At 35.2% G+C, this 27,870-nt stretch overlaps 1 protein-coding gene, 1 long non-coding RNA gene and 2 pseudogenes across 8 annotated transcripts; all 4 read right to left on the bottom strand.

Moving 5' to 3' along the window:
* Positions 1–1,345: 1,345 nt before the first annotated feature.
* On the bottom strand, positions 1,346–2,814 carry LOC148202968 (uncharacterized). The gene is made up of 2 exons (XR_015784589.1): positions 2,500–2,814; positions 1,346–1,537 (listed from the first exon to the last, which is right to left on the bottom strand). It is a non-coding gene; the product is annotated as an uncharacterized LOC148202968 (long non-coding RNA).
* Positions 2,815–5,621: 2,807 nt separating this feature from the next.
* LOC148202969 (uncharacterized) lies at positions 5,622–10,460 on the bottom strand. Of its 7 annotated transcripts, XM_088108135.1 has the most exons (12): positions 10,327–10,460; positions 9,968–10,038; positions 9,620–9,721; positions 8,739–8,828; positions 7,777–7,809; positions 7,504–7,581; positions 7,115–7,184; positions 6,734–6,798; positions 6,543–6,640; positions 6,043–6,323; positions 5,866–5,916; positions 5,622–5,727 (listed from the first exon to the last, which is right to left on the bottom strand). In XM_088108135.1, exons 2-8 carry the CDS (start codon positions 9,977–9,979, stop codon positions 6,764–6,766), a joined length of 420 nt encoding a protein of 139 aa, XP_087964261.1. In that variant the 5' UTR covers positions 9,980–10,038; positions 10,327–10,460; the 3' UTR covers positions 5,622–5,727; positions 5,866–5,916; positions 6,043–6,323; positions 6,543–6,640; positions 6,734–6,763. The 7 variants fall into 7 exon arrangements, with proteins under 7 accessions (XP_087964261.1, XP_087964260.1, XP_087964259.1 ...); XM_088108134.1 differs by having other exon boundaries at positions 5,622–5,916; XM_088108133.1 differs by having other exon boundaries at positions 5,866–6,323.
* Positions 10,461–10,545: 85 nt separating this feature from the next.
* LOC148202970 (plant-specific TFIIB-related protein PTF2 pseudogene) lies at positions 10,546–12,430 on the bottom strand (annotated as a pseudogene).
* A 13,219-nt stretch (positions 12,431–25,649) lies between these two features.
* LOC148202971 (WRKY transcription factor 72A-like) lies at positions 25,650–27,639 on the bottom strand (annotated as a pseudogene).
* Between the last annotated feature and the right edge of the window lie 231 nt (positions 27,640–27,870).

Raw genomic sequence — 27,870 nt, forward strand, 5'->3', positions numbered from 1 at the left:
TGAGAGAATACCTGAAAGGTCAAGCTATGACCGAACGGTTGAACGTTGAGGCTGAATGGTCGAGTGGTCGAGGCCGAATGGCCGAACGGTCGAGGTCGGATGGCCGAATCATTGATGTCAAATTTGGCTAAGTACCTGCAAGGCTAGGTTTCAGAGAATACCTAAAAGGTCAAGCTATGACCAAACGATTGAACACTGAGGCCGAATGGTCGAGTGGTCGAGGTCGATGGCCAAATCGTTGATGCCAAATTTGGCTAAGTACCTACGAGGCCAGGTTTGAGAGAATACCTAAAAGGTCAAGCTATGACCGAACGGTTGAACATTGAGGCCGAATGGCCGAGTGGTCGAGGCCGAATGGCCGAATCGTTGATGCCAAATTTGGCTAAGTGGTCGGGTGGACAAGGCCGAGTGGCCAAGTAGGCGAGACCAAGCGGACGAGACCGAAAGGTTGAGTTGACGTTCTTTTGAGGCACCACTCACGGGTTCCTTGTGGTTACAATGGGGAATACTAACTCGGCCCCACGGTGGGCGCCAAAATGTTTCGGGGTGGTTTAGAGGTCCCTTAAAACATTCCAAGTTGTCTCGAAGACCGGAAGAACCTTGAAGACTGGACGAATTCGTTGAAGGCCGGACGATCACCTGTGAGGGTCGGACGGTTACCTGTTGAAGGCCGAACGGTTAATACTCCAAGTTGTTCGTTCTCCCTCCTCCTTCTCTAAGCCGGGCGAGCGAGTACCTGTCAAAGGCACTCTGACGCTCAAGTTAGTAAAAGTGAGTGAACGGCCATCACTATAAGTGATGCATGTGGTGTGCATAATGTTCAACGTGGTCTGAAGTCACACTTGAGACCTTTATTTATACTAGTTGTAATGGGTTTTACCTTTCGTGGGCCTGATGACGGCCCAACCACGCCATAACCTCCATTAGGAGCTTTAATGAGCTATTATCGTTTATGATCTAACCATGCGGCCGACTAGTGTGATGGATGGTAGGCCTGGGTTGTCGATCTGATGGGCGACCTGGATGCTCGACCTGGGAAGAGCCGTTCAGCCTAAGCATTCGGTCGGCCCTTGGGGTCGACCTGGTGGCCGTTCGTCCTGAACCGTTCGATTCCTAGAGCTGGGAGAACCAGTGTGTCTATATATATATATATATATATATATATATATATATATATATATATATATATATATATATATCTATATATATATCTATATATATATATATATATCTATATATATATATATATATCTATATATATATATATATATATATATATATATATATCTATATATATCTATATATATATATATATATATATTAAATTAGCCTTAATAGACATGGGTGTTCCAACTTACTTCTTTGTTAAGATTGAAAAAGAAGAAGAAACATATTATAATTGTAATGTGGGGGTTTCAACGTTTATGAAAGATGTTTCGGTTGAATTGGTCTGAGGGTCGGCCGTCCTTCCTTGCTCTGCTCTCTTTTGATTTTCAATCCTCTCCGAGAACGCAATCCACTCTGATGAGTTATTGACCTACAGAAAACACTCAAACGCTCAAGTCAAGTATGTTTTATAAAGAGGTTTATATTTTATTAGGATAGAAGATGATCTATTTACCTGGACATCAATCGTATATTTATAGGGCTTGTGGAGACAAACTCATTGATTAACCATTAGTGCAATATAATTTTAGACAATCAAACCCAATAATCAATAATCAATACTGTATATTTGTAAAACATAAAACAATCTGACTTATTAATACTTGTTAATTGTCTATAAATGACAATTAATTCTGATTGGTATACTTCATATATTACAATTATTATGTACATAAAAGGATTAAATGTTATAATGTTTATTAAAATTGTTAATTTTAATAAAAATTTTAGTATAATATTTATATAAAAATTAAATTTGGCCTTAATTTGAAAAATAATAAAATTATTATATTTTGAAAAAACAAATAAGATTGGATTGAACAAAATTAATGAAATTGAATTGAATTAAACAAAATTAACGAAAATCGTAAGTAAATGAAATATCAGACAGTACTTAGAATGACTTGACTTATAATGACCTGAGAGATTGATTAATGGAGGGAACTGGAAATTGGCGGCAATTAACATCATGACATTGCATTAAATATCCATTTCGCTTAACTTCGAAAAGCTCCCACTTACACGAGAAATTACCCGTGAAGATGAATGCTCGGTTGAAGCTAGGAATAAAAAGGTGTTATGAGTAGTTAAAAAAACAATGAAATCATATTAATTACAATATATTCTTAAAATTTTTAATTCTTAAAATTTTTAATTTCAAACTATAATACTGGATTAGTATATTCTGTGCCTTTCCCGCCTGCTAGGAAATTACAGCTGAGTTATCACTGAATCTGTTCACTACAGTACTCTGATAATGTATTTCAATTGACATTTTAGGAATCTGAAGTTAGGGAAGCGCGAAAACTGAGATCAAGTCATGAGAACACTGACCTTTTGAAGGAGAAATTATTGGAGGAAAAGAGTCACCGGGAATGGGCAGAATCAGAGCTATCCAAGTTACAGGATATCCAGTTAAACATGAAAAAGTTAAAGGATCAAATATCATCGTGGAGAATGATGATTACATACAGACACATATATAACAATAAGTCACATTATCACGAGTACACACAACACAATGGGGGCTGCTAACTAACTTAGATCTGGTAATAAACCCAATCCTTTTGTATATAAATAAAAGGAAAATGATACTTGAACAACCATTTTTGACAACATTTAGACACGCGCACACGTGTCAAAATCTGAGTGGTCCATTTTCATTTAATTTTTCCAACTGGACCACTCAGATTTTGACACGTGTGCGCGTGTCTAAATGTTGTCAAAAATGATTGTTCAAGTGTCATTTTCCTAAATAAAATCATACAACAATCAACGGTGGAGATTGATAACCCAGTTTAGACCATGTTATAAACCCTACCCTTATTGTTACTTAATCAAAATGGTAATCATTGTTACTTAACCGGTTCTTGCCCATTTAATTTCCGGTTTCAGCTTATATAAGACTTCATTCACACGGTTCTCTATAGTTTTTTCCATTTTCGGTACTATAGTGCCTCATTTGAGCTAAATAGTTTTTTCCATTTTCGGTACTATAGTGCCTCATTTGAGCTAATGATTTCTTCCTAACCTTTATTTTGGCTTAGCATAACAGCATATGTTACTGGCATCACGCAGAAAATAAGCTCAGAAGCCATTATTGTGATGGAAGATGAGAAGTTGTGATTACAATTGAAACAATTCGCTAAACAGTTTTTGTTTTCATACATGACTTAATTATTGTGCATACTTGTTAAATGTTATGATATTTTTTTATAATTTATAACCATTATAAATGATAAGAGTTTGGACAATGATGAGACTTGTACAATACACCACATCCTTCTCAGTTTATTTTTAGCACAATAATATTGTTGATTATGCTATCAATTAATTATGAATTATGCTTTGTCCCATGATATGTAAACAATGTGAGGTCTATACAAAAGAGCAAGCATTGGAGTACCTTGAATTGGTCAGCTTGGACAGATGTAACAAATATCCAGTTTTGTTACCATATTTTACATCATGTTTCCCTCGTAACTTTGTGGAGTTGGTCTTCTTTAAGTAGATATACAAATTCCTCAGTTTCTCCTTTTGCAGTTTTACTTTGTTTTGCATTAGATACACAAACATAATAATTATTCTTATGTATTTATTAATGACGTGCACTGACCAGGTAAATCCTGACATGTATCCAAACAATTCAGCTGAAAAGGTTTCATCTTTTTCCGTCTCTTTTTTTCGTGAGAGTGATTTTTTATACATTAGAATGCTTTAATAAAATAATTTATTAATCTCACATTTTGTCTTTGATTTTGTTGTTGGCATTTGATTCTTTTTTTACAGGGAGAATAGCATTTTCATTACTAGGAGATGTATTTCTTGCACATATACCAGTAACGATTTCCTTCAATCTTAAATGTCTTATAGTGTTTCTTTGGGACAATTTGATTTCATTCTATTCATTTTCAACTCATGTAATTTGACTTAGTTGTGTTTCGTTTGTTCATTACTTCTTATTTTGTTGTCAATAGATGAACGAAGATAATTTTCATCTAAAACGTATACATGCTGCTCTTATGATAAGACGCCTAATGGATGTAATTTAAAAAAAAAAAAAGAACCTACTGACAAGATTGTGTCTACTTCTCTCTTGCTTTCTTATTATTATTTTCTTTTATAAATAACGAGTTTATTATTATTAATATAGAAGAAAAAAAATAAAAAATGTGAGAGGTTAATAAACTCTTATGAACTAATAAAAAAAAAAAGTAAGATAATGTAAAATATTCAACAAAGATACGTTGATCTAAGAAACACACTCGTGGGTATGAAACTACATTGTTCTTCATTAATTAAAACTGAAGCAAATACAGCGTATATATTGCACGGGAGAATAGAGTTGTCCTTTACTACAGAGGTTACGAAAAAACATAACTAAATCAAACACTAACTGATAATAATTGACATCCCTAACATATGACTTGTCATTAGTTTTTTATATTCACAATTGTTTCTTTTAACTCAGAATTATATGGGAAACAAGCGGTTCATTTCATCTGGCCAGTTAATGTCTTTACTTTTTGAGGTACGATTGTGTTTAATTTGTCATGTTGCTGGCAAATATACTGTAGTTGGTTCATTATTAATTTTAATTCAATTATTTAATATTCTTCTTTTTGGTTTAGAATCTATTCCAGTCCATGACAACTGCAATTAAGAAGGTGGCTAACAAACTATTAGGAAGGCCTGTGCTGTCAATTTTGACATATCAGATGTAAGTACGCTGAAAATTCTTCAATCAAATATAATCTTACTAAAGTTGTCCTGAATCTGTGACTTGTCTTAGTAAGATTATATTTGATTGAGGAATTTTCAGAGCGTACTTACATCTGATATGTCAAAATTGACAGTGTTGCCAAGCCTTTCTAATAGTTTGTTAGCCACCTTCTTAATTGCAGTTGTCATGGACTGGAATAGATCCTAAACCAAAAAGAAGAATATCAAATAATTAAATTAAAATTAATAATGAACCAACTACAATATATTTACCAGCAAGATGACAAATTAAACACAATCTTACCTCAAAAAGTAGAGACATTAACTAACAAGATGAAATGAACCGCTTGTTTTCCATATAAAATACAGTTGTGAATATAAAAAACTAATGGCAAGTCATATGTTAGGGATGTCAATTATTATCAGTTAGTGTTTGGTTTAGTTATGTTTTTTCGTAACCTCTGTAGTAAAAGGCAACTTTATTCTCCAGCGCAACATATACCTGTATTTGCTTCAGTTTTAATTAATGAAGAACAATGTAATTTCATACCTGTTAAGGAGTGTGTTTCTTAAATCAACATATCTTTGTTGAATATTTTACATTATCTTACTTTTTTTTATTAGTTCATGAGAGTTTATTAACATCTCGCATTTTTTATTTTTTTTCTTCTATATTAATAATAATAAACTCATTATTTATAAAAGAAAATAATAATAAGAAAGCAAGAGAGAAGTAGACATAACCTTGTCAGTAGGTTTTTTTTTTTAAATTACATCTATTAGGCGTCTTATCATAAGAGCACCATGTATACGTTTTAGATGAAAATTATCTTCGTTCACCTATTGACAACAAAATAAGAAGTAATGAACAAACGAAATACAACTAAGTCAAATTACATGAGTTGAAAATGAATAGAATGAAATCAAATTGTCCCAAAGAATCACTATAAGACATTTAAGATTGAAGGAAATCGTTACTGGTATATGTGCAAGAAATACATCTCCTAGTAATGAAAATACTCTTCCTCCCTGTAAAAAAAATCAAATGCCAACAATAAAATCAAAGACAAAATGTGAGATTAATAAATTATTTTATTAAAGCATTCTAATGTATAAAAAATCACTCTCAAAGAAAGAGACGAAAAGAGATGAAACCTTTTCAGCTAAATTGTTTGGATACATGTCAGGATTTACCTGGTCAGTGCACGTCATTAATAGTTATTATGTCTGTGTATCTAATGCAAAACAAAGCTGCAAAAGGGAAAAACTGAGGATTCTGTATATCTACTTAAAGAAGACCAACTCCACAAAGTTACGAGGAAACATGATGTAAAATATGGTAACAAAACTGGATATTTGTTACATCATTCCAAGCTCACCAATTCAAGGTACTCCAATGCTTGCTCTTTTGTATAGAGCTCACATTGTTTACATTCCTGGGACAAAGCATAATTCATAATTAATTTATAGCATAATCAACAATATTATTGTGCTAAAGCTAAAAATAAACTGAGAAGGATGTGATGTATTGTACAAGTCTCATCATTGTTCAAACTCTTATCATTTATAATAGTTATAAATTATAAAAAAATATCATAACATTAAACAAGTATGAACCATAATTAAGTCATGTTTAAAATGTACGAAAACAAAACCTGTTTAGCGAATTGTTTCAATTGTAACCACAACTTCTCATCTTCCATCACAATAATGGCTTCTGAGCTTATTTTCTGCGTGATGCTAGTAACATATACTGTTATGTTAAGCCAAAATAAAAAATAAAGGTTAGGAAGAAAGCATTAGCCCAAATGAGGCACTATAGTACCGAGCATGATTGCTTACTTACTTTCCCTTTTTGTCAGTGTCCGTGATTATTCTATTCTTTGCCAAATGCTTTTGTATCAAAATTACCTGTAAAATATTACAATTTCAAAGAATAGAATTAGCCTAGATAATATTATACTTGAAAATTAAAGTATAAAATAATTCTAGAGGACTTGATTGATCCCTCTCATAATCTTCTATTTATAAGAATAAATTGATACAAAAATACATGATAAATAGGATAATTTACTAAGGATATAAATTCAAATTTCAAATTAACGAATACAGTAATATACTAAGGATATAAATTCAACATTATACCATATTAACATATTTAACCCAGACACATTTGCAAATAGGAAAATAACAGTAGAAAACAGAGTACAACAAGGTAGAAGAATACCTTCACATTTGGAGGCTCTTTTAAACGTGAGCAAATTAGGGGACTTCCCCGACATTTTCGGTTGCTCCTGCTGAATATTTACTAATTAACATCATATCATCATCTCAACAAGAGCGCAAAAGATAAAACTAGAAAGTACGCCACACAAGAACATGATCTGAATAAGGTGTTGTAATACTGGAAGCTAAAAGTTAGCAATAAATATTTCATGCTAATATAGGTTTCTCCTTGTTACTTCAAAACTCTCAGCAGATGAGTGATAATCCAGTCTCCAGACCATATATAATAATATATTTGCATATTCAGCAGCAAATTAAAAGGAAATTTGAGTGTGACAAACAACAAATGAGTATGATCAGAACTAACAAATATAAGAAATAAACTCCAACCTGCAAAATTTCAGGCATTTTCTGGCCTTTTCCATGTACAAAGTCAATAAGATATGCCAATCCATAATTTGCATAATCCTGCAACCACACCACTAAATCAGTATTTTCTTTAAGTGTACCAACAGTGTAACTATTTTAATACTAAGATCTTAAATGCATACCAACCAAATAATTCTAGCACTTCAATATTTACACAAGGATGAGATGTTCCAAATAAAAATAAATAAATTATTTTAAGAATTAGATATTCAACAAGGACAGGAAAAAGTTTACCTGCTTAGAACTCAATGTAGTCAACCTTTCATCCTGAAAAGGCATAACAATACAACATAAGAATAATTCAAAATTTGATGCACACAAGTACATGCATGATCACAGGCACAATATAGACAGTGTCTAATAAAACAACCAACCAATATGGGGGAAAACACAAACATTATTTTGTGACAACTTAGATTAGATATTTTCGTTCAAATGAAAATCAAATAATCAATCCGAACTCCTAAATATCCATCATCATACGTCTATTCTAGCAAGACAACCATGATGGCAATCAACTGGCCAAAACAAGAAAGTGAACACATTACATACCATTTGTTCCACTGTTTGTTGCAAGAAACCCAAGTCCTCAGGCTAAAAATTATGATTGAATTTATTGAAGAGAATCAATATACCTGTTTTGAAGTTGTATGGTCAAAAGGTGTATATTGTGAGCAATTGTAAAGATACGGTAACTGGTCTATGGCAGAATATAGAGTTTACTTAAAAAAAATGTTGAATGTTTTGCCCTCAATAGAAACTATCATGCTCCCAGAAGAGGTATAGAAGGAGGGAAAGTATGGAGCATATCTAATATTTACAGAACATGATCTTCCACTACTAACTAAAATTCAAGATTTATAAAGTACTAAGTATAATGAATAAGAATAAATCAGATGATATGCATGGGAGCAGCTTCATTAGTGGTCACTAATAGGGATGAGACGACAGCCCAATGGAGGGTTTTGCTGTAACTACCACAGTATTCACTAACATTGATATCCATCAAAACTGAGTTCCAAAATCAGTAACTTGAAAAGAATAGTTGATCCATTTGATTGGAAAGAATTAATAAGTAAGCACCAGCTCAATGGTAAATAGAAAAGGAATGTACGTAAGAGCATTTTAAATTTTTGTCAGGAAATCTTCTTTGATGCCAATACCAGCATAAATTTTTATGTGATGAAAGGACGCACCTCATCCTTTGTTGACCGGGCCAAATTAATCTGCTTGAGCATTTTGTCATCTAAATTCTGAATTCTTTGGATCAAATGCTTCTTGGCATCCTGCCATCATCACAATTGACAGGATATTGTAAGAGTAAAAATCTTATTATATAATTTACATATGATTTTTCATATTTAGTCTTCCAAGCATAATGATCCCCCGCCCTTATTAGGGAAAACAGATGCATTTTAGTATATTAAAATGTATAAGTTCACTTTATTGGTGATGGGTTATATCTCTTCATCTGTCCTGTGTTCTAATAAAATTAATAATTTCAGACTAATTATTTGTCATTGGGAAAACCGTTTTTTATTCAGAATACAAACTTACTTACAAAATGTAGGCAACTCTTTTCGTTTCTCTTTCCTGTGTTAAAAGTGTTGTGCAACAATAGGTCCTTAACTAAGTTGTTATGGAAATTACTATCCCTTGATCACTGCTTACCCAATCAAATCTTGCCAGAACAGATTGAGGTGGTTACATTCATGGATTTGGGAAACCTATATATACCTTGATGATATTCTTTTACTGTTTTAAGGTGTTTGTCATCATGAGTCTACAAGCAATATATTTGTACTGACCCTTAAACAGCATTTTCTACTACAATCCTACATAAGTCATCCTGTAATACAAATTAAAGCACAGTAGCAACTCCATAGAAATTCAAAGTGAAACACCTTGGTTGTCAATCATATGAATGATAGATTATAATTAATCCAGTTGAATGAAGAAGTTTTAAATTCTACATCAATGCAGTCTCAGTTTCCAGTGCAATAATTAAGCAGTACCTACCAAACATAGTTACATACAGATATAAAAAGAAAATGACAAGCAATAAATGAACACCTACAGCGATCACATCAGAGGCATGTTGCAACTTTTTTGTTAAATCTGCAACAGCTTTTTCCATACTCTGTTTAGTCACGTACATAAGATCTGAGAAGGAAATGCCCTGTTATTGGAAAGGAGAAAACAGAAATCAGAATCACAAGCAGTTAATTCAGAAATATTGAATGCATAAAATAAATTACAATAATTGTAGGGTGAATATCATCAACTTGTTACTTTTAAACGTGAGAAAATTAAGAAAACACTATAAAAATACTGTAAAACGAGAAATACAGAAAAATTTCTCATCAATCATTCAATGAAATTATTCGAAGAGTGTGCAAGAATCAAACAAGAAACAGTTTCACACCTTCCACCACATGTAACCGTAAGCCAGAGCACCCAAGGCAGCAGCTGGAACGACAAGAGATGATAAATTACCTGTCAAAAAAGAGAACTAACAATTACAAAAGCAATGCATGGATCATACAAAATACGCTCTACATCTGCATACAAGTACCAAGACTGCTGAAATCAGAATATTCAAGCTTAAACTAATTGCTTTTTAGTAACCAAGATTCAACAATAAGTAGAGTCCATTTAACTCCTATGTTAAAATAGAATACACTTAATCAGACTTCTATATCTGTTTCCGTTAAACACTAAACTTAGTATTTGTCAAGAAAATGACACATACAAATATAGAATTTAAAACTAAAATACAAGTACCTTATATAGATATACGTAGCTACAGTTTCGGACAATCATTCCAAATTCGTGGGAACCACAGGCATTTACGGTCACAGCCACTGATAAACAGACCAGCTTAAAAACAAATCTTCCCAAACCCTACAATTGGTTAAAAATGAATATTCCAAAACTCTATCATCACCAAAAACAAGCTGTAACTAAAATTTGAACAGCAATATAGTAAAAGCAGAACCAAAATAAGATGAATATAGAATCATCATTGTATCCTGATATCATGTATGTACATTAAGGTCCCTGAATTGTTAAAAGGTAACAAACAAAATTGCCATCATCATTCATACAAAAAAAGATGTTCGTACAAAACTTGCAGCAACAAAAAATCTGCTCTAGATGGTTGTCTTGGACAAAATGTTAACTGACCATTCCGATAAATTTATCTGAAATTTCTCACAGAATGCCTCTATATCTGAACCTCTCATACAATGCCAGAGTTGAACACATGTAGATCCAGTAAGGTATTGTAATGCCCCTTCTCAATTTCTTCATCTTTTACTTGATGAAGAACAAGGGTCTCAATAATGAGGTCTTCCCAATCAACATCGTCCACTACCATTCCTTTTCTCTTCCTCCTTCTTTCAGGACAAGAGCTATCTAAAGGGACAGAAACATCACCTAGATTAGCATCTACTGGATGCATAATTCGTTTTATCCGCAACTTAGCAGCATTGATTTTCTCCTTCCTCATTTTACATTTCAATTGACCATTGACAAACGATGGCGGCATTGTATCCACACCAACATCCTTCTCCATTAGTTCTTTAAGCTCAAGCTTCTTGCTCAATTCAGATTTTCCATCCCACCACTCCCTACACTCCAGAATATCAAATTGAAAAATAATCCTTTTCCGAGCATTCCCGCTCCCTCGCAATGACTCAGTAGAACGATTTCGATCTAAAAACTTCTTATACATCACAGACAAGCATTCAGTGGAAATCTGCATTCTGTCAGCATCACTTTTACTCTCCAACGAAAAATACTGTAAATCCTTCCGCGAAGTCACGCCATCAACGCCGTATTCAAATTCATTGTCATGTCTCAAGCATTCAGCAACCACATCCTCCAAGTCCACCGCAGCTCGATCAAGACCCTTCCTCTTCTCCTGAGTCTCCCCAGGATTCAACATAACCTTCCTCTCCATATACCGAATCACCAAAGGCGCATTCTTAACAATGTTTTTAACAGTAACATCCTTACCCCAAGGCAACACCTGCGCAGCCTTCACAAGCGTCTCAAGCAACTCCTTATATCTTAGCCTACAAGTTGAAACCGTAGCATGAACTTCCTTAGCCAATTCCTCCATCCCCACCACGATCCCATTCAACTCCGCCACAAACACCAAGACCGCCACCACCAGCGGAAGGGGCCGGCGGCCGGTGCTCAAAAACCACTTCACCGCACATTGAATCAAAAACACCCCCTGTTTCCGCATCTTCTCAATCACACCGCTCTCAACAGAGGAAAAAACACTCGAATTTTTAATTGTTCTTTCCAACGAATGCACAATGTCAAACTCCGGAAAATCAGGTCTCAGATCCAAAAAATCAACAACACGCTGAATCATCTTACCGATTTCATAGATGTCGCACCCCACCGTGGAGGCAATCTCCGCCATGGGCAAGGGTCGGTCCTCCCTCCGCATGACAACATACGCGCACGCGCCGATGAGCACGCGGAACCACTCACCCTGGCCAAACTCACCATCGGTTATGGTGTACACCATGCTCCTAACGTCGCTGTTCTTGGAAGATAACCCTAGACTGTAGGTTACTTCCTCGATGGTGCTTTTTGCGGTAAAGTGTTTCCTCTCTCTATAAGAGTATACGCTGCCGGAACCGGCGGTGCCCACATGGATGAAAGTACCCTGGGGACCATCGATGCCGCCGATTTGGGCTTCAAATTGGTCGAATTGCTGAATGCAACCGCAAGAAGAACATATCAACGCACCAGATTCATCGTCGCGGAGGAATGAGGTTTTGTCACAGTAGCTGCAAGAAGAAGGAGACATGAAACCCCTCGTTCCAAAGAGTTTTACAAATTTAATTAAATTGAGTATACAAAAGGGGAGCACACGGTTTTGTTCAGAAACTCATTAGGGTTCGAGTGAAATCTGCCAGCAGCATCCAAGACCCAGGTTTCTTTTCCCCTCCACTTGAATCCAAAAAGAGCCGAGAGAGACCTAGGACTTCCTTCGAAGAAGGTTACCCAAGGAGGTTTGCCTCCCCTGCGCGCACACGCACCACCGCCTCCACCGGCCGATGCCACCCATCCAAGGCCGCCCTTCTCCGTCGAGTTCGGAGCCACCGGTCTCACGTTTTGCTTCTACCGCTACCTCCCCCTCCCCGTCGTCCGCGGAGTCCAACTCTCCCAGGGCCTCTCCCTCGCCTTCTCCGCGGAGTCCAACACGTTCGCTACGACCAAGCCCTCGCCAAATCCAGATCCGGCCCTCCACGCCCCTGGTTCGTCCTCGACGGCGTTGCCGTCGCCCTCGCAGCCGTCCTCTTCCTTATCCTCACAACCGGCGCCGGGGACGCGGAGCCATGCCCTGTTGCCACGGAGCTGGAGGTTTGGCGGGACAAGTTCGGAGGTAGGAGTGGTGCTTCGGTTGTTTTCCTCGGGATTTGCAAAGCTCGTGCTTGTTCTGGTTTCCGGGAACTCCCTCGGAAGAATTTTGGGCGAGTTTCCGATTGGGATTCTTAGTGGTTGGTGGATGGATATGAGCCGTGGGCGTTGACAGAGAATGGAGGAATAGGAATAGGCAGAGCATGGGAATGAAGAGAGCCCTCTCCAGTGAGAGTGAATGATGAAAAAATACTGGTGTGTGCAGCGAATTCGGAATCAAATGGGAAATGTGGTTGGGGTCGTTCAGGGTCAGAGCAGCAGAGGGGTGGAGAGCAAAATAAAAAGCGTGAGTGTCAGTGAATGATGAAGGTGCGACTTGTACGCTTTTCGTTTTTTTTTTTTTCATTCTTTTTTAAAATACTCATAGAAAATAAAATCAAATAAAAAAAATAATAGTAAAAAACAGAATCAAAATCATAAAAACACATAAAATAAAATAAAAAGAAAGACCTATATTATTTAGTTATCTGGATAAAATTGGGTGTTTACAGTTGCAATGAAAGGAAAACCCGCAGAAATGATGGAGCAGCAGTGGAAAGAAATTGCAAAGGAGATTTGGGATCCTCATAAAATTTTATGAGGTGAAGTCTCTTCACATAAGAATATTCTTGTAAGAAAGAAGGGAGATCTGGTAAGTCATAAAAGCTCAGAAGATCATGTCATATGCTTATGTGAGATAAAAGCTCAGAAGATCATGGCATATGCTTATGGGAGATACGTTGCAAAAGATTAATTGTCGGAACAACCGGTACCGTTATAGAGTAGCGCAGCGGAATAAATTAATAAAGCGGAAAGCGTGTAACGATCACAACACAAGTTAAAATAGTTGGTTTCAAAAATTGATTTTCTTAGCGAAATTTTATCGAACAGTTGATGATGTGCTAAGAGTTTAGGGATCAAGAAAATCAACACAAAATTTTTATCCTGGTTTGAATCAAAAGATTCTACGTCCAGTCGTTAATCACTATGAATAGTGATTAACCTTTTTTACTAAAATATGGTTTGCAGATTACAATCAGATAATCAAAATAAGCAAAGAATAGAAAACACCTTCCTTCGACAAACGAACGGAAGAACCTGCTCAGCCAACTTGAAGAGAACCGCTCCGACCTTTGACACACAAAACACAAGCTTCTCCTATTCACAAGACCAGGCAAGAGCACTCTATCACTTTGAGAACTTCCTCAAACAAACTGTATTCTCAAAATGGCATAGATCCTTTTCACTCATAGAGAGCTTCCCTTAGGCACAAAGCTCTAATACTCTCAATTGAAAAGTTCTTTTCTAAGAGCTATGAAGACCTCTATTTATAAGCCTAGTTTCGTGCAGGGTCAAAAACTGAAAAGACATCTCCCAACTTCCACTGATAATCGATTATCATAAGTGATAATCGATTATTTGTGTCTGTTATGGGGTTTTCAAAATGGTGATAATCGATTATCCTGAGCAATAATCAATTATTCTAGAGACTTTGACAGAATTAAATGAAACAGTGATAATCGATTATTCTGTGTAATAATCGATTATTTGCGCAAGCAGCTCTCTTCTAAACTGGCTCGTGATAATCGATTATTCCTCTTGATAATCGATTATTTGTGCAATGTCTCACTACATACGAAAAATTCTAAGAGTTTTTACATCATTACATTTTATCCTATACATTTGTTTCTACAAAATGCGTTTAACAAAGATGCATTTAGAGTCTTCAATTCTTCAGCTTTTATCATCATCAAAACTTTACAGTAGCTTTCAAGATACCAATGCTCCTCATTGGTAACACTAATGCAATGGTTGAATCGACAAGTCAAGAAGAAGCGGTGTTGACGTACTTGGACAAATGTCAAAGTGAAGTTTGCATGGTGAAATGTAATCTGTACTCGGGCTTAAACATAGATCGAAGTTTGTTAATTTGACTACCAAAAAAGAAAACACAAAAAGACTTGGTTCATTCTGATGTAAGGGAATCACCGGAATTATTCCTAGGAGAAGCAAAGTTTATTCCAAGAGTTTATGAGTGTATTACATCAAGAGGAAGTCAAATGTGTTGTTGTTACCAGTTCAAGGAAACCAAAGCACGAGTAGAGCTTGAAACTGGGGAAATAATTAAGTGCTTGGGCTATGCTAACAATGTGAAGGGGTATTGCTTGTGAGTTCCGCCGCTCACAAGGTTATTGTTAAGCATGAATGAAATGATGCTCCAACCAGAAGGCTTTGAAGAACAAGAAAAACTTTGTTTACAAGTTGAACAAATCTTTATACGGTCTAAAGCAGGCACCAAGGTGTTGGTATAAGAGATTTGATTCCTTTATCATTAGCCTCAGATACAACAAACTAAGTTCAGACCATTATACATACTACAAGAGGTTTGAGGATAATGATTTTATCATTTTGTTGTTGTATGTGGATGACATGTTGGTGGTAGGCCCCAACAAAGCTCTAATCCAAGAACTGAAGGCACAATTGACTAGGGAGTTTGATATTAAAGGACTTGGAACCGATAAACAAGATTTTAGGGATGCAAATTCACCGAGACAGAAAAAAGATAGGAAGATTTGGCTTTCTCAGCAGTAAAACTTACTGAAAGTCTTGCGGCGCTTCAACATGCAAGAGTGCAAGCCAGTTTTACCCCATCTCCTATCAATTATCCTCAAGTATGAGTCCTAGTAGTGAAGTGAAGAGGATGGAGAAGTCTCGAGTAACATATGCATCGGTGGTGGACAACCTTATAATTGCTATGATGTGTAAAACACTAGACATTACACAAGCAGTGGGAGTGGTTAGTAGGTTCGTAGTAGGTTTAGGTGGAAAGTAGTGAAATATGGATCAGGTGTTGCATTGCGTATCGGAGAATCAGAATTAGGTGTCAAAGGTTGTTGACAAATTTATGTAAATTTGATTCTACTAAAGTTTATCAGAAGAACAAGCAACATGAAGGTAAAGCTGATGTGAAGATTTGATTAGTTTCATCAAAATCTTCAAGTAGGAGATTGTGATGAATGAAGTCCCACATTGGTGGGAACTTGTAAAGGGGTATGGCTTGATGGCTATAAAAGAAACCCCTTGCCTCCTTTGTTAAACATCTCATTCTCTCCTTTGTTCTCTCCTTTCTTGTATTCTCTTAATTTAGAGAAGTTCTTTAGTGAAAGAGAGAGGTGCTGTAAATTTCTTCCACTAATATAAAATTTCCATTTTTGTCTATTATGAGTATTTTCTCTTCTCTATTTTAGTTGTGAGTGCTTGTAATGTATGACTGATAACCCAACAATATCCTCATTAGATATTTACCGTATATGTATGTATAGATTTAACTATGGGCAGTCCTAGAAACTATTTCAGTATAGTACATCTTAGTATTTAGGAATCAGTGTAGTTTAATAACTCATCGAAATACCTTATATCGAAAAAAAGTTATGAGAAACTTCTAAATGAATAGAGTTGCACCCTTTGCTTTATAAGCTTTGTTTTAGTGGCTTATGTTGTCTGGACATTTCTAAACATTTCTTATGACTTGCAATATTATCTTTTAATTCTTCTTTTGATTTTGTCTAACTGTTTTTTTTTTATTAATTTGATTCAATTCTCAATTTTCAGGAACTCCAATCAATGAATATAGTACCACGCATAAAACTAGAAGATGCGTGAGATTATCCAATTCAGGGAAATGCAGATATACTGTTTGGGAAAATTACAAGGCAAACAATTTCCCGTTAAACATTGTTCATGAATTTCTGCTGCTGGTTTTGTATATTAGCCTCCTGTATTTTGTAGTTACCACGAGGTTGTTTCTGAAAGGATTCTGTAGAGACTCGCTTAAACTCATGTAAAATCGTTGATTTAGAGAACAGTTCAAGTTCAGTTAGAAATTAGAAAAAAAAGGACAAAAGCGACATTGAAGTTGTTTGTTTCTAACTCACCATTTAGGCAAAGTGCACCTTGGTAACAATTGTTGGGAAAATCTCACGATACACACACTCAAATATTTTCCTGAAATTGAGTCTTATTATTCATTATAATTGAAGGGCTTTAAATAGCCATAACACTTACAATATTATGAGGAATAAAAATAAAATATCAACTATCTTAAAAATAAAATCTGCTTAATCTATCATAAAATAATATTGTACCTAGATAAACCGAAAATTATAACTACTTATCCCTATTTTATCTCTATCAAATCAAACTAAATATTATTATACCCAACAACTAATAAAATAATATTTAAAAAAAATTATTAATAAAACCCTAAAATTTAAGTTTATCCCAACAAACTCCCCCATAAACTTCTTCGTTCGACTTTCCATGTGCATCATCCTACTCCAGGTTTGCTTCTTTCAATCAAATTTGAGTTCTTCTTTTTCCTTATTGCCCTCCTACCTTTTTACCTTGGTTGACCTCTTTAATGTTTTGACTGCCTTTGTTATGTCCGACTTCTCAATGACCTTAACCAACTCGTTCCTGACCTTAGGCGATTTCTCAACCATCTCTGCCAACTTCTTCATCGGGTTCTTCTCAACATCTTCATCTTCCTCTTCGTCTGGTTCAAGAACACTAGATACTTCCTCTTCCTTTTCAAGAGTCACCTTCTTCAGCTCCTCAAGCTCAACCCTCTGTTTATTCATAATTTCATTAGCTTCCTCTAGAAGTCTCCCTATCCGCTAAATCTCTTCATCCTTTTGTTTGAGTTCTTTCTCCGGGTTTTCCTTCTCCACAATTGTTGCATCCTTTACTAAGATCACTTCATCCATTGTTGGGATTGGGCTCTCCATTTCCATTGCATCTGAGCTCTTTGCCATCAACAAGATTCCACACTCTTCTTCAACATCTTCAGTAACAAGATTTGTCTCCCCCTTTATCTCGATCTTGCAATACTTTGCAATATGACCAAACTTGCCACAGTTGTAGCACTTTGTTGACCTACACTCGTTTGCATAGTGGTCGTATTTGCCACACTTAAAATACTCCACTCTTGACTGATCTCCTCGACCTTTTCCTTGTCCTCGGTCATGCCAATTCCACTGACCGGTTTGATCTTCATTATCATTACCTCGGCCACATCCACCTCCTCCTCTGCCACCAGGACCTCGGCTCTGAGTAATCCGAGATTTATTCGAGTCAAATTGTACCTGTAGTAATTGATTGTTAGGTTCCCTCTTTTTCTTTTTCTTCCTCAATTCGTGGGCTTTTAATGACCCAGTTAACTCCTCCACAGTGAGAGTTGACAAATCCTTTGTCTGTTCAATAGTGACCACGATATTTTCAAAATCATTCGTCAAATTTCTCAAGATCTTTTCTGTAACCCGGTTAGGAGTAACCTCTTCTCCATTCATTCTGAGTTGGTTGGCCATCTTCTGCACTCGAGCTATAAAATCGACAACTCCCTCATTTTCATCCATCTCCATATGTTCAAACTCTCTTTTGAGAGCTTGTACTCGAACCTGCATCACGCGAGTATCTCCTTTGTATGTGACCTTCAGAATTTCCCATGCTTCTTTTTCTGATTTTGCATTAGCTATTTTCTCGAATCCAGATTCATCCACTACATTATACAGAAAGTACAAAGCCGATCTGTCTTTCACTCGTGTCTTTTTTAATGCAGCAATCTAGTTCACTGTCTGATGCTTATCATCCGCGGGTTCAATGTACCCGTCCTCCATTATGTCCCATACATCTTGGGATCCAAGAAGAACCTTCATCTACAAAGACCAATTGTCGTAATTGGTATTTTCCGACAATTGTGGCACACTCATCCCATTGAATACCTTTGTCATCTCTCTCACAAAAAAATCAAGCACTCACTTTTTCTCTCACGATGTTTGACTCTCTCCTCTCTCTCTTTTTCTCTCTCGGTACTCAGAGCATAAAGCTCTGATACTACTGTTGGGAAAATCTCACGATACACACACTCAAATATTTTCCTGAAATTGAGTTTTATTATTCATTATAATTGAAGGGCTTTAAATAGCCATAACACTTACAATATTACGAGAAATAAAAATAAAATATCAACTATCTTAAAAATAAAATCTGCTTAATCTATCATAAAATAATATTGTCCCTAGATAAACCGAAAATTATAACTACTTATCCGTATTTTATCTCTGTCAAATCAAACTAAATATTACTATACCCAGAAACTAATAAAATAATATTTAAAAATAATTATTAATAAAACCCTAAAATTTAAGTTTATCCCAACGACAATTTCATGGTTCATTGGTTCTCTTGCATGTTTTTGCCTATTTAGGCGTTGATTTACGTTCTTTATTATTTCCTTTCTCTTATGATTTGTCCATTTCCTTTCTTTGGTTAGTTTCTCTCTCTTATCCGTTTCAAAGACAAGGCAAATTTGGCAAATTTGGCAAATTGTCCAGCACCCTCTCGAAATTACCAAAATTACTCTCTTGAAAATAAATATAAGCATTGACAGTGAAGTGTGTGGTGGTTTTTGTGGTGGTGGTTGGTGGTGCTTGTTCATGGTAGTTGTCGATGGTTGTAGGAGATGATGTTGGCGCATTCTGTGAGTTTTTGTCTAGTGCTTCTTAGTTTGGAATTGTGTAAGAGATTTCTCCAATTACACAATCAAAACTTTAAATATATATTTTAAAAAAAAATTGAAATGTAGAATTCATAATACAAAATGATGATTGTTATAATGTATAATTTAAAATATAATTTATATTTTAGATTATACATTTTAAATATAAAATTTGTAATTTTTTAAAGCATTGTGATCTTTTATCTATGTAATTGTAGTATAGTGTAAGGTATTAAGTTGTTTTGTAATCATTATACATATAAATTTATTGCTGAATCTAGAATTCCATTCCGATGAAGTATATTAGTTGTAGGATATGGAAAATTACGATATAATGAACTTTCTTAAGGTTGATCAAATTTGTTATGATTAGGCAACCTATCTTTGTGAAGGCCAGACGATCAAATTTGTTTTGGTTAGAGGACTCAAATTTGTTCTAGTCAGCAGATCTACTTTTATAATCAGATTATCAATCTTTGTTAAAATTAAATAAAACGACTTTATCCGGTTCTTTAATATGTGTAAGATCATCTAATGATTTTAGTGATAAGAAATATTGTAAGTAAGCTTATATTATTTGTATCTTTAACATGTGTGCTCATGTTGAAAGTCTCTCCATCAAAATTTGTATTTGTTTCTGATCAAACTATTCAACATTTGCACTAATCATATAATTCATCCTTTGTTAAGATTAAAAATAAGATTGAGTTAAAAATTTTCTAACATGACCGAATCAACCACTAATTAGTAGGTTTACTCACTTAAAGATATTTTGTCTTTCTAATTTATTTTACATATTTATTATAATGCATTAAAGTGAATTAATTCACCTCATTATTTTATAAAAGTATAAATAAAGTGATCATTTATTTTATCAAACATTGTTATAAAGATAACACTTGAAAATTAAAATTTCAACTTACAAAACTTGACAAAAAAAATTAAACATTCAAACTATTCAATTATTATAGATTAACATCTTATAAAAAGATCAAATTATCAATCTACATAATTAGAAGTAATAAATAATTATAATAAAAATTATAAAAAAAGTAGTAAAATATTAATAAAGAATGGTTGTTAGTGAGTTAAGAGTCAACTCATCTTTAACTTAATTCAAACTTGTTTAATTCACAAGTTAAGTTGGTGAGTCTAATTTTAGTCATATTTAAAAAAAAAAAAAAACCAAATTTTTTCCAACCTAGTCAATTCATAATGAGCTAGATTAGTTTAGGGTTGAAATCCATTTTAACATCTCTTACTATAAGACTTATCTAATACGTTTTCCAGACGATGTACTTGTTGCTCAGATTTTTTATGTTTTACTTAAATTCAATTTGAATCAACTTTAGGAGGCTAAAATTACCAAAATGTTTCTATATAAGCAAATATAAGTGATAGATTTCATAAATATTCTGTATATATGTAATTGTCAATATTTATTTTAGGCTTAATACTCTATTTTGTCCCCAGTTTCGCTCGAAAATGTCAAATTAGTCCATCCTTTAAAAAATGCGTCAATTATGTCATCACTTAATAAAATTTGCATCAATGGAATCCCTTCCATTAAAACCGTACAAACGGCGTTAAATCCGAACAATTCTCATCATACTATCAAGACATATATCATAACATACCATACAACAGTCAAACAATAAACCACATACCACATCCGTCTCCATTACTCCTTTCACGAAGTTGTCTCCCAAATTTATATTCATCTAATGCAATATTCTTGGAAATTTCTTTATTGGACCTTGGGGAGGAATGAAATTCTCACAAAACCATACCTAAACAATAATGTTCATCTTAACATTTAGTAAAAAACACAATTGAACCAACAACACAAATCAAAATTTAACATTTTACATCAATATATATAAATTTCTGCAGCACGTAAATGAAACCATCGACATAAACGTTCCTTGTACCTTTTCGTTTCTTCAAAGCATCTGAAGCTTTGCACAAACTATGTACCAAATAACGATACACTAAACTACCCCAACAATAATTACCCAAACCACTTAGATTATCAACAATTTCAAACAAAATTGGAAACACTCTTCTGCTGCGTTGTGGAAATAATATCTCACATATCCCTATCAATATGTACAAGCTACAAAAATGAGAAGAAGGTATTTTTTTTTGTGTTTTCTCATCAAACATTTGTATACCAAATTCAAATCTCTTGTTCGTGTTCCTATGTATTTCAGACATGTACTTCTTTCTATTTCTCCCTTTAAGTTAATATTTTGACCATCTAAACTCAACCCCAAACCTAAACAAAAATCCTTCTCATTCATAGACACAAGTTTATCTCCAATTAAAAATGCACTACTGGAATCCTCCCACTTAACCAATAATTCACTCAAAATATTCCTACCTACTTTAACTTTACCACTCAAATCTAAAAACCAGCAAAAATGAGTCTCCACAATCAGTGACCGATGCTCCTCTGTCAAACGTTCGTTCAAAGTATAAATATACTTTGTTGAAAATGAGTGACAAACCGTCAACTGCATCAAAGACAAACAAAATATCCATAAAATAAAAGCCTAAAACCAAAACAACAAAAAATTCAACACAACAGGGAAAACCCAAAATCCAAACACAAATGGAGGGAGAACGCATTTACCTTGCTCGTAGAAGGACCATGATTACCGGAACTTGACATTTCGCACAATAAACTCAACAAAGACGACGACGTTGACTAAAATGCCAACACATGCAACGAAGAGCAGCGAGAGAAAGAGCGAGAGCACGAGAGCCACAGCGAGAACGCGAGAGCCACAACGAGAGCGAAAGCAAAACGCAGGGTGGAAACTGTCACGCCCCATTAATTATTCTACTTAGTCACCTCTCTGCTTCCATTAATGCACCGTGACACGCACACCCCTTCATTAAAACGCACTTACTCACACTGCATGCAGACTGCCAAGTGTCACTTTGGAACATTCTAAAACGGTAGTGGAATCCAAGTGGCAGCAGACGAATGGACGTTTGTCCTACGTGGGAAGAGAAATTATTTTCTCTGAGAAACTCTTCCCATTCTTCTGCACACTTCATCTTCTTCCCCAAACTCTTGCTTTCCAAATTCTCTACCTTCTCTCTAGAGACCTTTCTTCTTCTCTCTTCTGTAACTCACCATTCTGCACTCCGATCACGTTTCAGAGCCGTGAGGACGATCACTGCACCAAGAGCTCCAGATTGAACCGAACAACTTACAGTTCTGGTAAGTTTTATTTGGACGCTCGTTTCTGGAAGTTCCTGCAAACCATATTCCGTTGCATAAAATGGTGTGGACTAAGTCCTTTCATTTTCTTTGGTTAGTTTAGTTGGAAAGCTTAAGTGAAACGTTGAGAGAGTCTCGGTTAGACGAATCAAGATCCACTCATTTTAGGACGTTCACTACAATCCGGGTAAGGGAAGCTTATTAAATTTAATTTTTGAGTTATACTGTGTTGTATGAATGTTCTGTGAATTATACTGTGTTGGATGAATGTTCTGTGAATTATATTAAGTATGATCTATGGTATTTGATTTTGGTATATGATTATGAGGATGAGATGATGCATGATAAGTAGGAAATGTACAATTGTATGATTAAACTGAAATATGAAATAAATGATAAGATGAGTATTTGAACGTATATGATGAGAAATGTATAATGTAAATGAAACTGTGATTTTGAATTCTCTTATGATATTGAACGTTCGTCATCGAACGGTCTTTGACCGTTCGGTGTTATTACCAAATTCAATTGTAAAGGAATTCTTTCATTTGGAAAGAATTCTGTTTGAGGACGAACGCCCTCTTGTATTAGAGCTACGTTTGAGCGATCGGCCGAACGTAGATATCCTGAGTATTTTGTGAGAATTGAGAAACCTATAAAAGTAACTTTTAACTCTTAGTCATTTTGCGACGCTCGTCCCAAAGCGTACGTTATAAGTAGCGCTCGGTCTTATACTGAACGCCAGTTCTTTCCGTAATTACCAAATGATTAGAAATAACGTTCGTCATGAACTTTCATAGCGTTCGTCCAAAACTTAAATTACGTTCGTTCTAAATTTCAGTAAATTCGCGTACTGCGTTCGGTCATTAACTGGCAGTTGGTTTATTCTAACTAAATTGTACTTAGTACATTTAGTACTCGTCTTTTGTATCTCCATCCAGTTGGATTTGACTCTGAATATTGGTACTTAATTTATTCTAAGTATAAATCGAATCGTTCTAAGAGTCAGTTCATATAACTGATTCAAATGATAATGACGTTCGTCATGAAAAATGTGTCAGCTTTATTCTTTTTGAAGAGAGGAACTCTCGGTCTCGCTTTTGACGTTCGTCCTGGTTATGAAGAGGATTGAACGCTCGTCCTTTTATAAAAGTGGAACAAAGAATGAAAATGTTATTAAGAGGAAAAATTATAATGTGCGAACAGTATGAGAGCTGAAATTATGATTGTGGATTTTGAACGAGCGTTCCAGGGAGGAACGACTCTTGAATGGAAATTGAGATTTGTAAGTATGAACGTGGTAAGCTTAGATGGTGGTTCATCCTGATATTCCGTGAGTGCTCGTTCTCAAGTAGAGAGGAGTATGTCATGCGTGGGAATGGCAGGAGGTCTAGTCCATAACTGTAACTTGGACAGAACAGACTAACCTCAGGTGGCTACTGATGAGTATTCCAGTTACCCCACCTGAGTGCACGGACGCCTTAGCTACACAGGATTCATACAGTCCGGACGGTCGGTCTAGTATCAGGATTTTGGATGAAATTTATGTATGAATTGAATGTATATGTTGTGAATTTAATTGCTGAATTTGATAAGTATGAAATATCTGTTTGACTTGAATTAAATTCAATAAGCTTACCCTTGCATTTTCCATTGTGTTGTCTGTATATGTATATCCGTCATGTCCGTGCAATGATCATCCGTGTGGATGTGAGCAGATGGAGATGCTTCTCTGGAGCAAGCGCTTGAAGAAGAAATCCTGGTTGAAGAAAATCTAGTAGACGTGGAAGTGAAGGCCGAACAGTAAAGGCGTTCGGTTTTAGTTAGCTTAGTTAGTAGAGCGAGTGGCTGTGAGCGAGCGCTCTTTTCTGGTTGTACATAGTTGGACGTTCGGTCATTGTTTTGTAAACCGTTCGTCCTCACTCTTTTGTGAACGCTCGTTATTTTGTGTGTATATGTAAGGCCGTTCGGCCATTTTTGCACACTGCTCTATTTAATTGTAAAACTGTTTTATCATATTAATACATGTTAATATTCTATTATATAGTTGCTGACTGTATAATTTTGGGATGTTACAGAAACGAAGGTTCATTTCTATTGAAACAGGGCAAGGAGCATTTTTGGAATCACAAAAATTCTGAAACCTCCTTCAATGGTGACGTCAAATTTTAGATATTAAAAAACATTAAAACCAACCAATAGAATGGTGACGCGTGGCATTGTTAAAATAGTGTCAAAATCTTGTTGTCAAAATATCGCGGTCCTAAAAATTGCATAGACAGACAAAATATTAAAGGGTCCTCTTGAACAGAAAAAATCTATTTACAAAATGTCTGTGCCAACCACACTACATACAAGAGAAATCCCCAGAAGAAAAACTTTCTGGAACCAAATTGACCACCACAGTAACAAATAAATAGCATACGAAAGTAATTCACTGTAACAACTTTATACAAAGGGAAATAGTATTACACCATGCTATAATCTCTTATGGTGTTTCAGGAATTTAGAATCAAACAAACTTGAAAACTGTTTATTAAAAGTAATTTTGAGTTAGGTTTAAGTGCAAATATGATCTTAGAAGCGAATTAGACTTCGCCTTTTTAATATTTTTCTTTGTATTAGGTAAAACAAAACCTGAAAAACCGTAGATGTAATAAACAGTCATGCATGTCCTTTGTAGGTTATTACTTCTAGACTCCTTTAGGTACCAAAAATCAACATCACATACGAACATACACGTTTCAAGATAAAATCTGTAACTAAACATATAATTTGAGTATACATTTTTTATTCGACAACGATACAAAACTAACATCAATTCTACCAAAATCTAATACAAACGGACACAGTGAGGTCTGATGAATCTTGGAACAATGCATTAATTATGCTGTTTTACTTCCATTGCTCAGGTAATGATGGTAGTGGAAATATACTTGAGTTTCCTTGTTGAGGGTTAAGAGCAGAAGAAGACACGTTCAAGTACCTTGATGATGCACATCCTATGGTGTTTTCACTACATAGCTTTAAGTTCAGTTCTGCATTCTCAAGAACATGGTTTTCTCTTAACCTAACACCACCAGCTTCATTGCCAACATATGTTGTGAGAGCAGTTGCCAACACTGATTGAAATTTTGGATTGCTTGTGATTGCCTTGGTTGCAGCAATAATGGAATCCGGCAAAGAGGGTTGAGAAAAGTTATTGTTGCTCGTGCAAATAGGGTGATGGAGATGCTCAAGATATGGCTGATTTTGATGTCCAGTGTTTAGCAAGTAATCACCATGGTTTCTTTTATGAGTCAGTGGTCCTGAGTTGAAGTAACTACTGTAACTGCTCCAAGGTGATGGAGACATGCTAGATTGCAGAGGAGAGAAACCTGAGGAAAAATTAAGGTTTGAGGATGTTGGGGGTGCTGTAAGGTCCAAAGTGATTGTGGGGTGAGAATTCAAGCTTGAAATAGATGAGTTTGGAAAGTAGAATTGATGTGGTCTTGAAACATGGTATGTGGAGAAGTTTAGAGCATTATCAAGGTTGTAATTAGGAGCACTGAAATTGGTAATGGAGGATATAGCTGAATTGACTAGTCCATGTCCATTCTGTGAACTCAATGAGGGAGATTGAAGCATGGAAGCTGCAGCAGAAGTTGTGCAAGCCATTGCAGTCGCTGATATAGGAAGTGGATGATTGTGGATTCCTTCATAGGTTGTGATCAATATGGACATGTCTTGAGCACATCTTTGCACCTGAATGTTAATTAATCAGTAGAAAATTCATTAATATGATATCTTAACACTAATACAAAAACATCATACCACGACATCAAATTTATGTTTAACGTTTAGGAATGTGACTGAAAAATACGAGGTTACATTTTTGTAATTAAATTTTTGTCAAAATTTAGCTTTTTATTGATTATCTGAAACAAGCCATAATGAAAGTCTCACCTGTTTTCTTACAGGACACAATGGAGAAACAGTGCATCGATAGTAAGCTCGGGGACATGGATTTCCTTTTGCCATTTTCTGTCCATATTTTCTCCATTGACACCCATCATTCATCTGCATTGAAGTTCAAGAAATTAAAACTTTAATCTCAGTTTTCTTGATACAGAAATACAAAAACAAATTGCAAATAATATAATAATAATAATAATAATAATAATAATAATAATAATAATAATAATAATAATAATAATAACAATAATCATAATCTGATAGCAAGCTTTTAGACTAACTTCATCCTTGACACCTTCATAATAACTTAGGCTTTTATTTTCTCTTCCAATTAATGTTTGTTTTCATTAGGGTTTGGTTTCTTTCAATTCTAGACTTGTAGCAGTAAAATCAATCTAAGCTATGTATATAGAACAACCAATTTCTGCACAGAACTTTTACTAACCGTTTGAGTATCACATCTGGCTCTGATGGAAACCCTAGTTTTCTTGGGCTGATCATTTTGAGAAGCTTCACTTTTATCAACATTTTTCATTGCCTTCAAAACTTTACTGGGTGGCCACATCTCACTTGGTTCCTCTTCCTTCCCTCCCTCACCAAAACTACTTTCAGTGCTGGAAATATTTGCAGCTTCAGCATGATCTACAGGATCCAAATTGATATCTAACCCAAGTCTGAGTCCTTTATCCATACCCTCATCTTCTCTCTTGCAATGCTTCCTCTCACCCTTAGTCTTTCCTTTCAATGATATCCCAAGAGAAAGCGACACAAGTTCACTCTCTTCACTTTCCTCACGGCTAGTTACACCTTTAGCATTTGCCCAATCTTCAGTTTTTTCTTGTTGTAAAATGTCCAACAACTTCAACATCTTGTTTTCTTCTCTCGCCTCTTCCAACTCCTTCTTAGCTTATTCGAGCTTTTGATCCTGCATGCAATAATGATGACACACACAAGAGACAGCAACAAGAAAGTGACTGCTACTTTTGTATCTGATCAGAGAAAGGAAAAAGGATGAAGGAAATGGAAGCTAATTGAAGTATATATGCAAGGTGAATGAGATTTCTTCTGAGATTTAAACACCTGTGGTCAAAAAATGATTAATTTATACTGTGTTCATTGAAAAAAGGTCATCATAATTGTGCAAACATGCGTCTTTTACACT

This window comes from Vigna umbellata, chromosome 3 (genome assembly GCF_029865625.1).
Source record: "Vigna umbellata cultivar VRB3 chromosome 3, Vumbellata_1.0, whole genome shotgun sequence".
In the NCBI taxonomy this organism is placed as follows: domain Eukaryota; kingdom Viridiplantae; phylum Streptophyta; class Magnoliopsida; order Fabales; family Fabaceae; genus Vigna; species Vigna umbellata.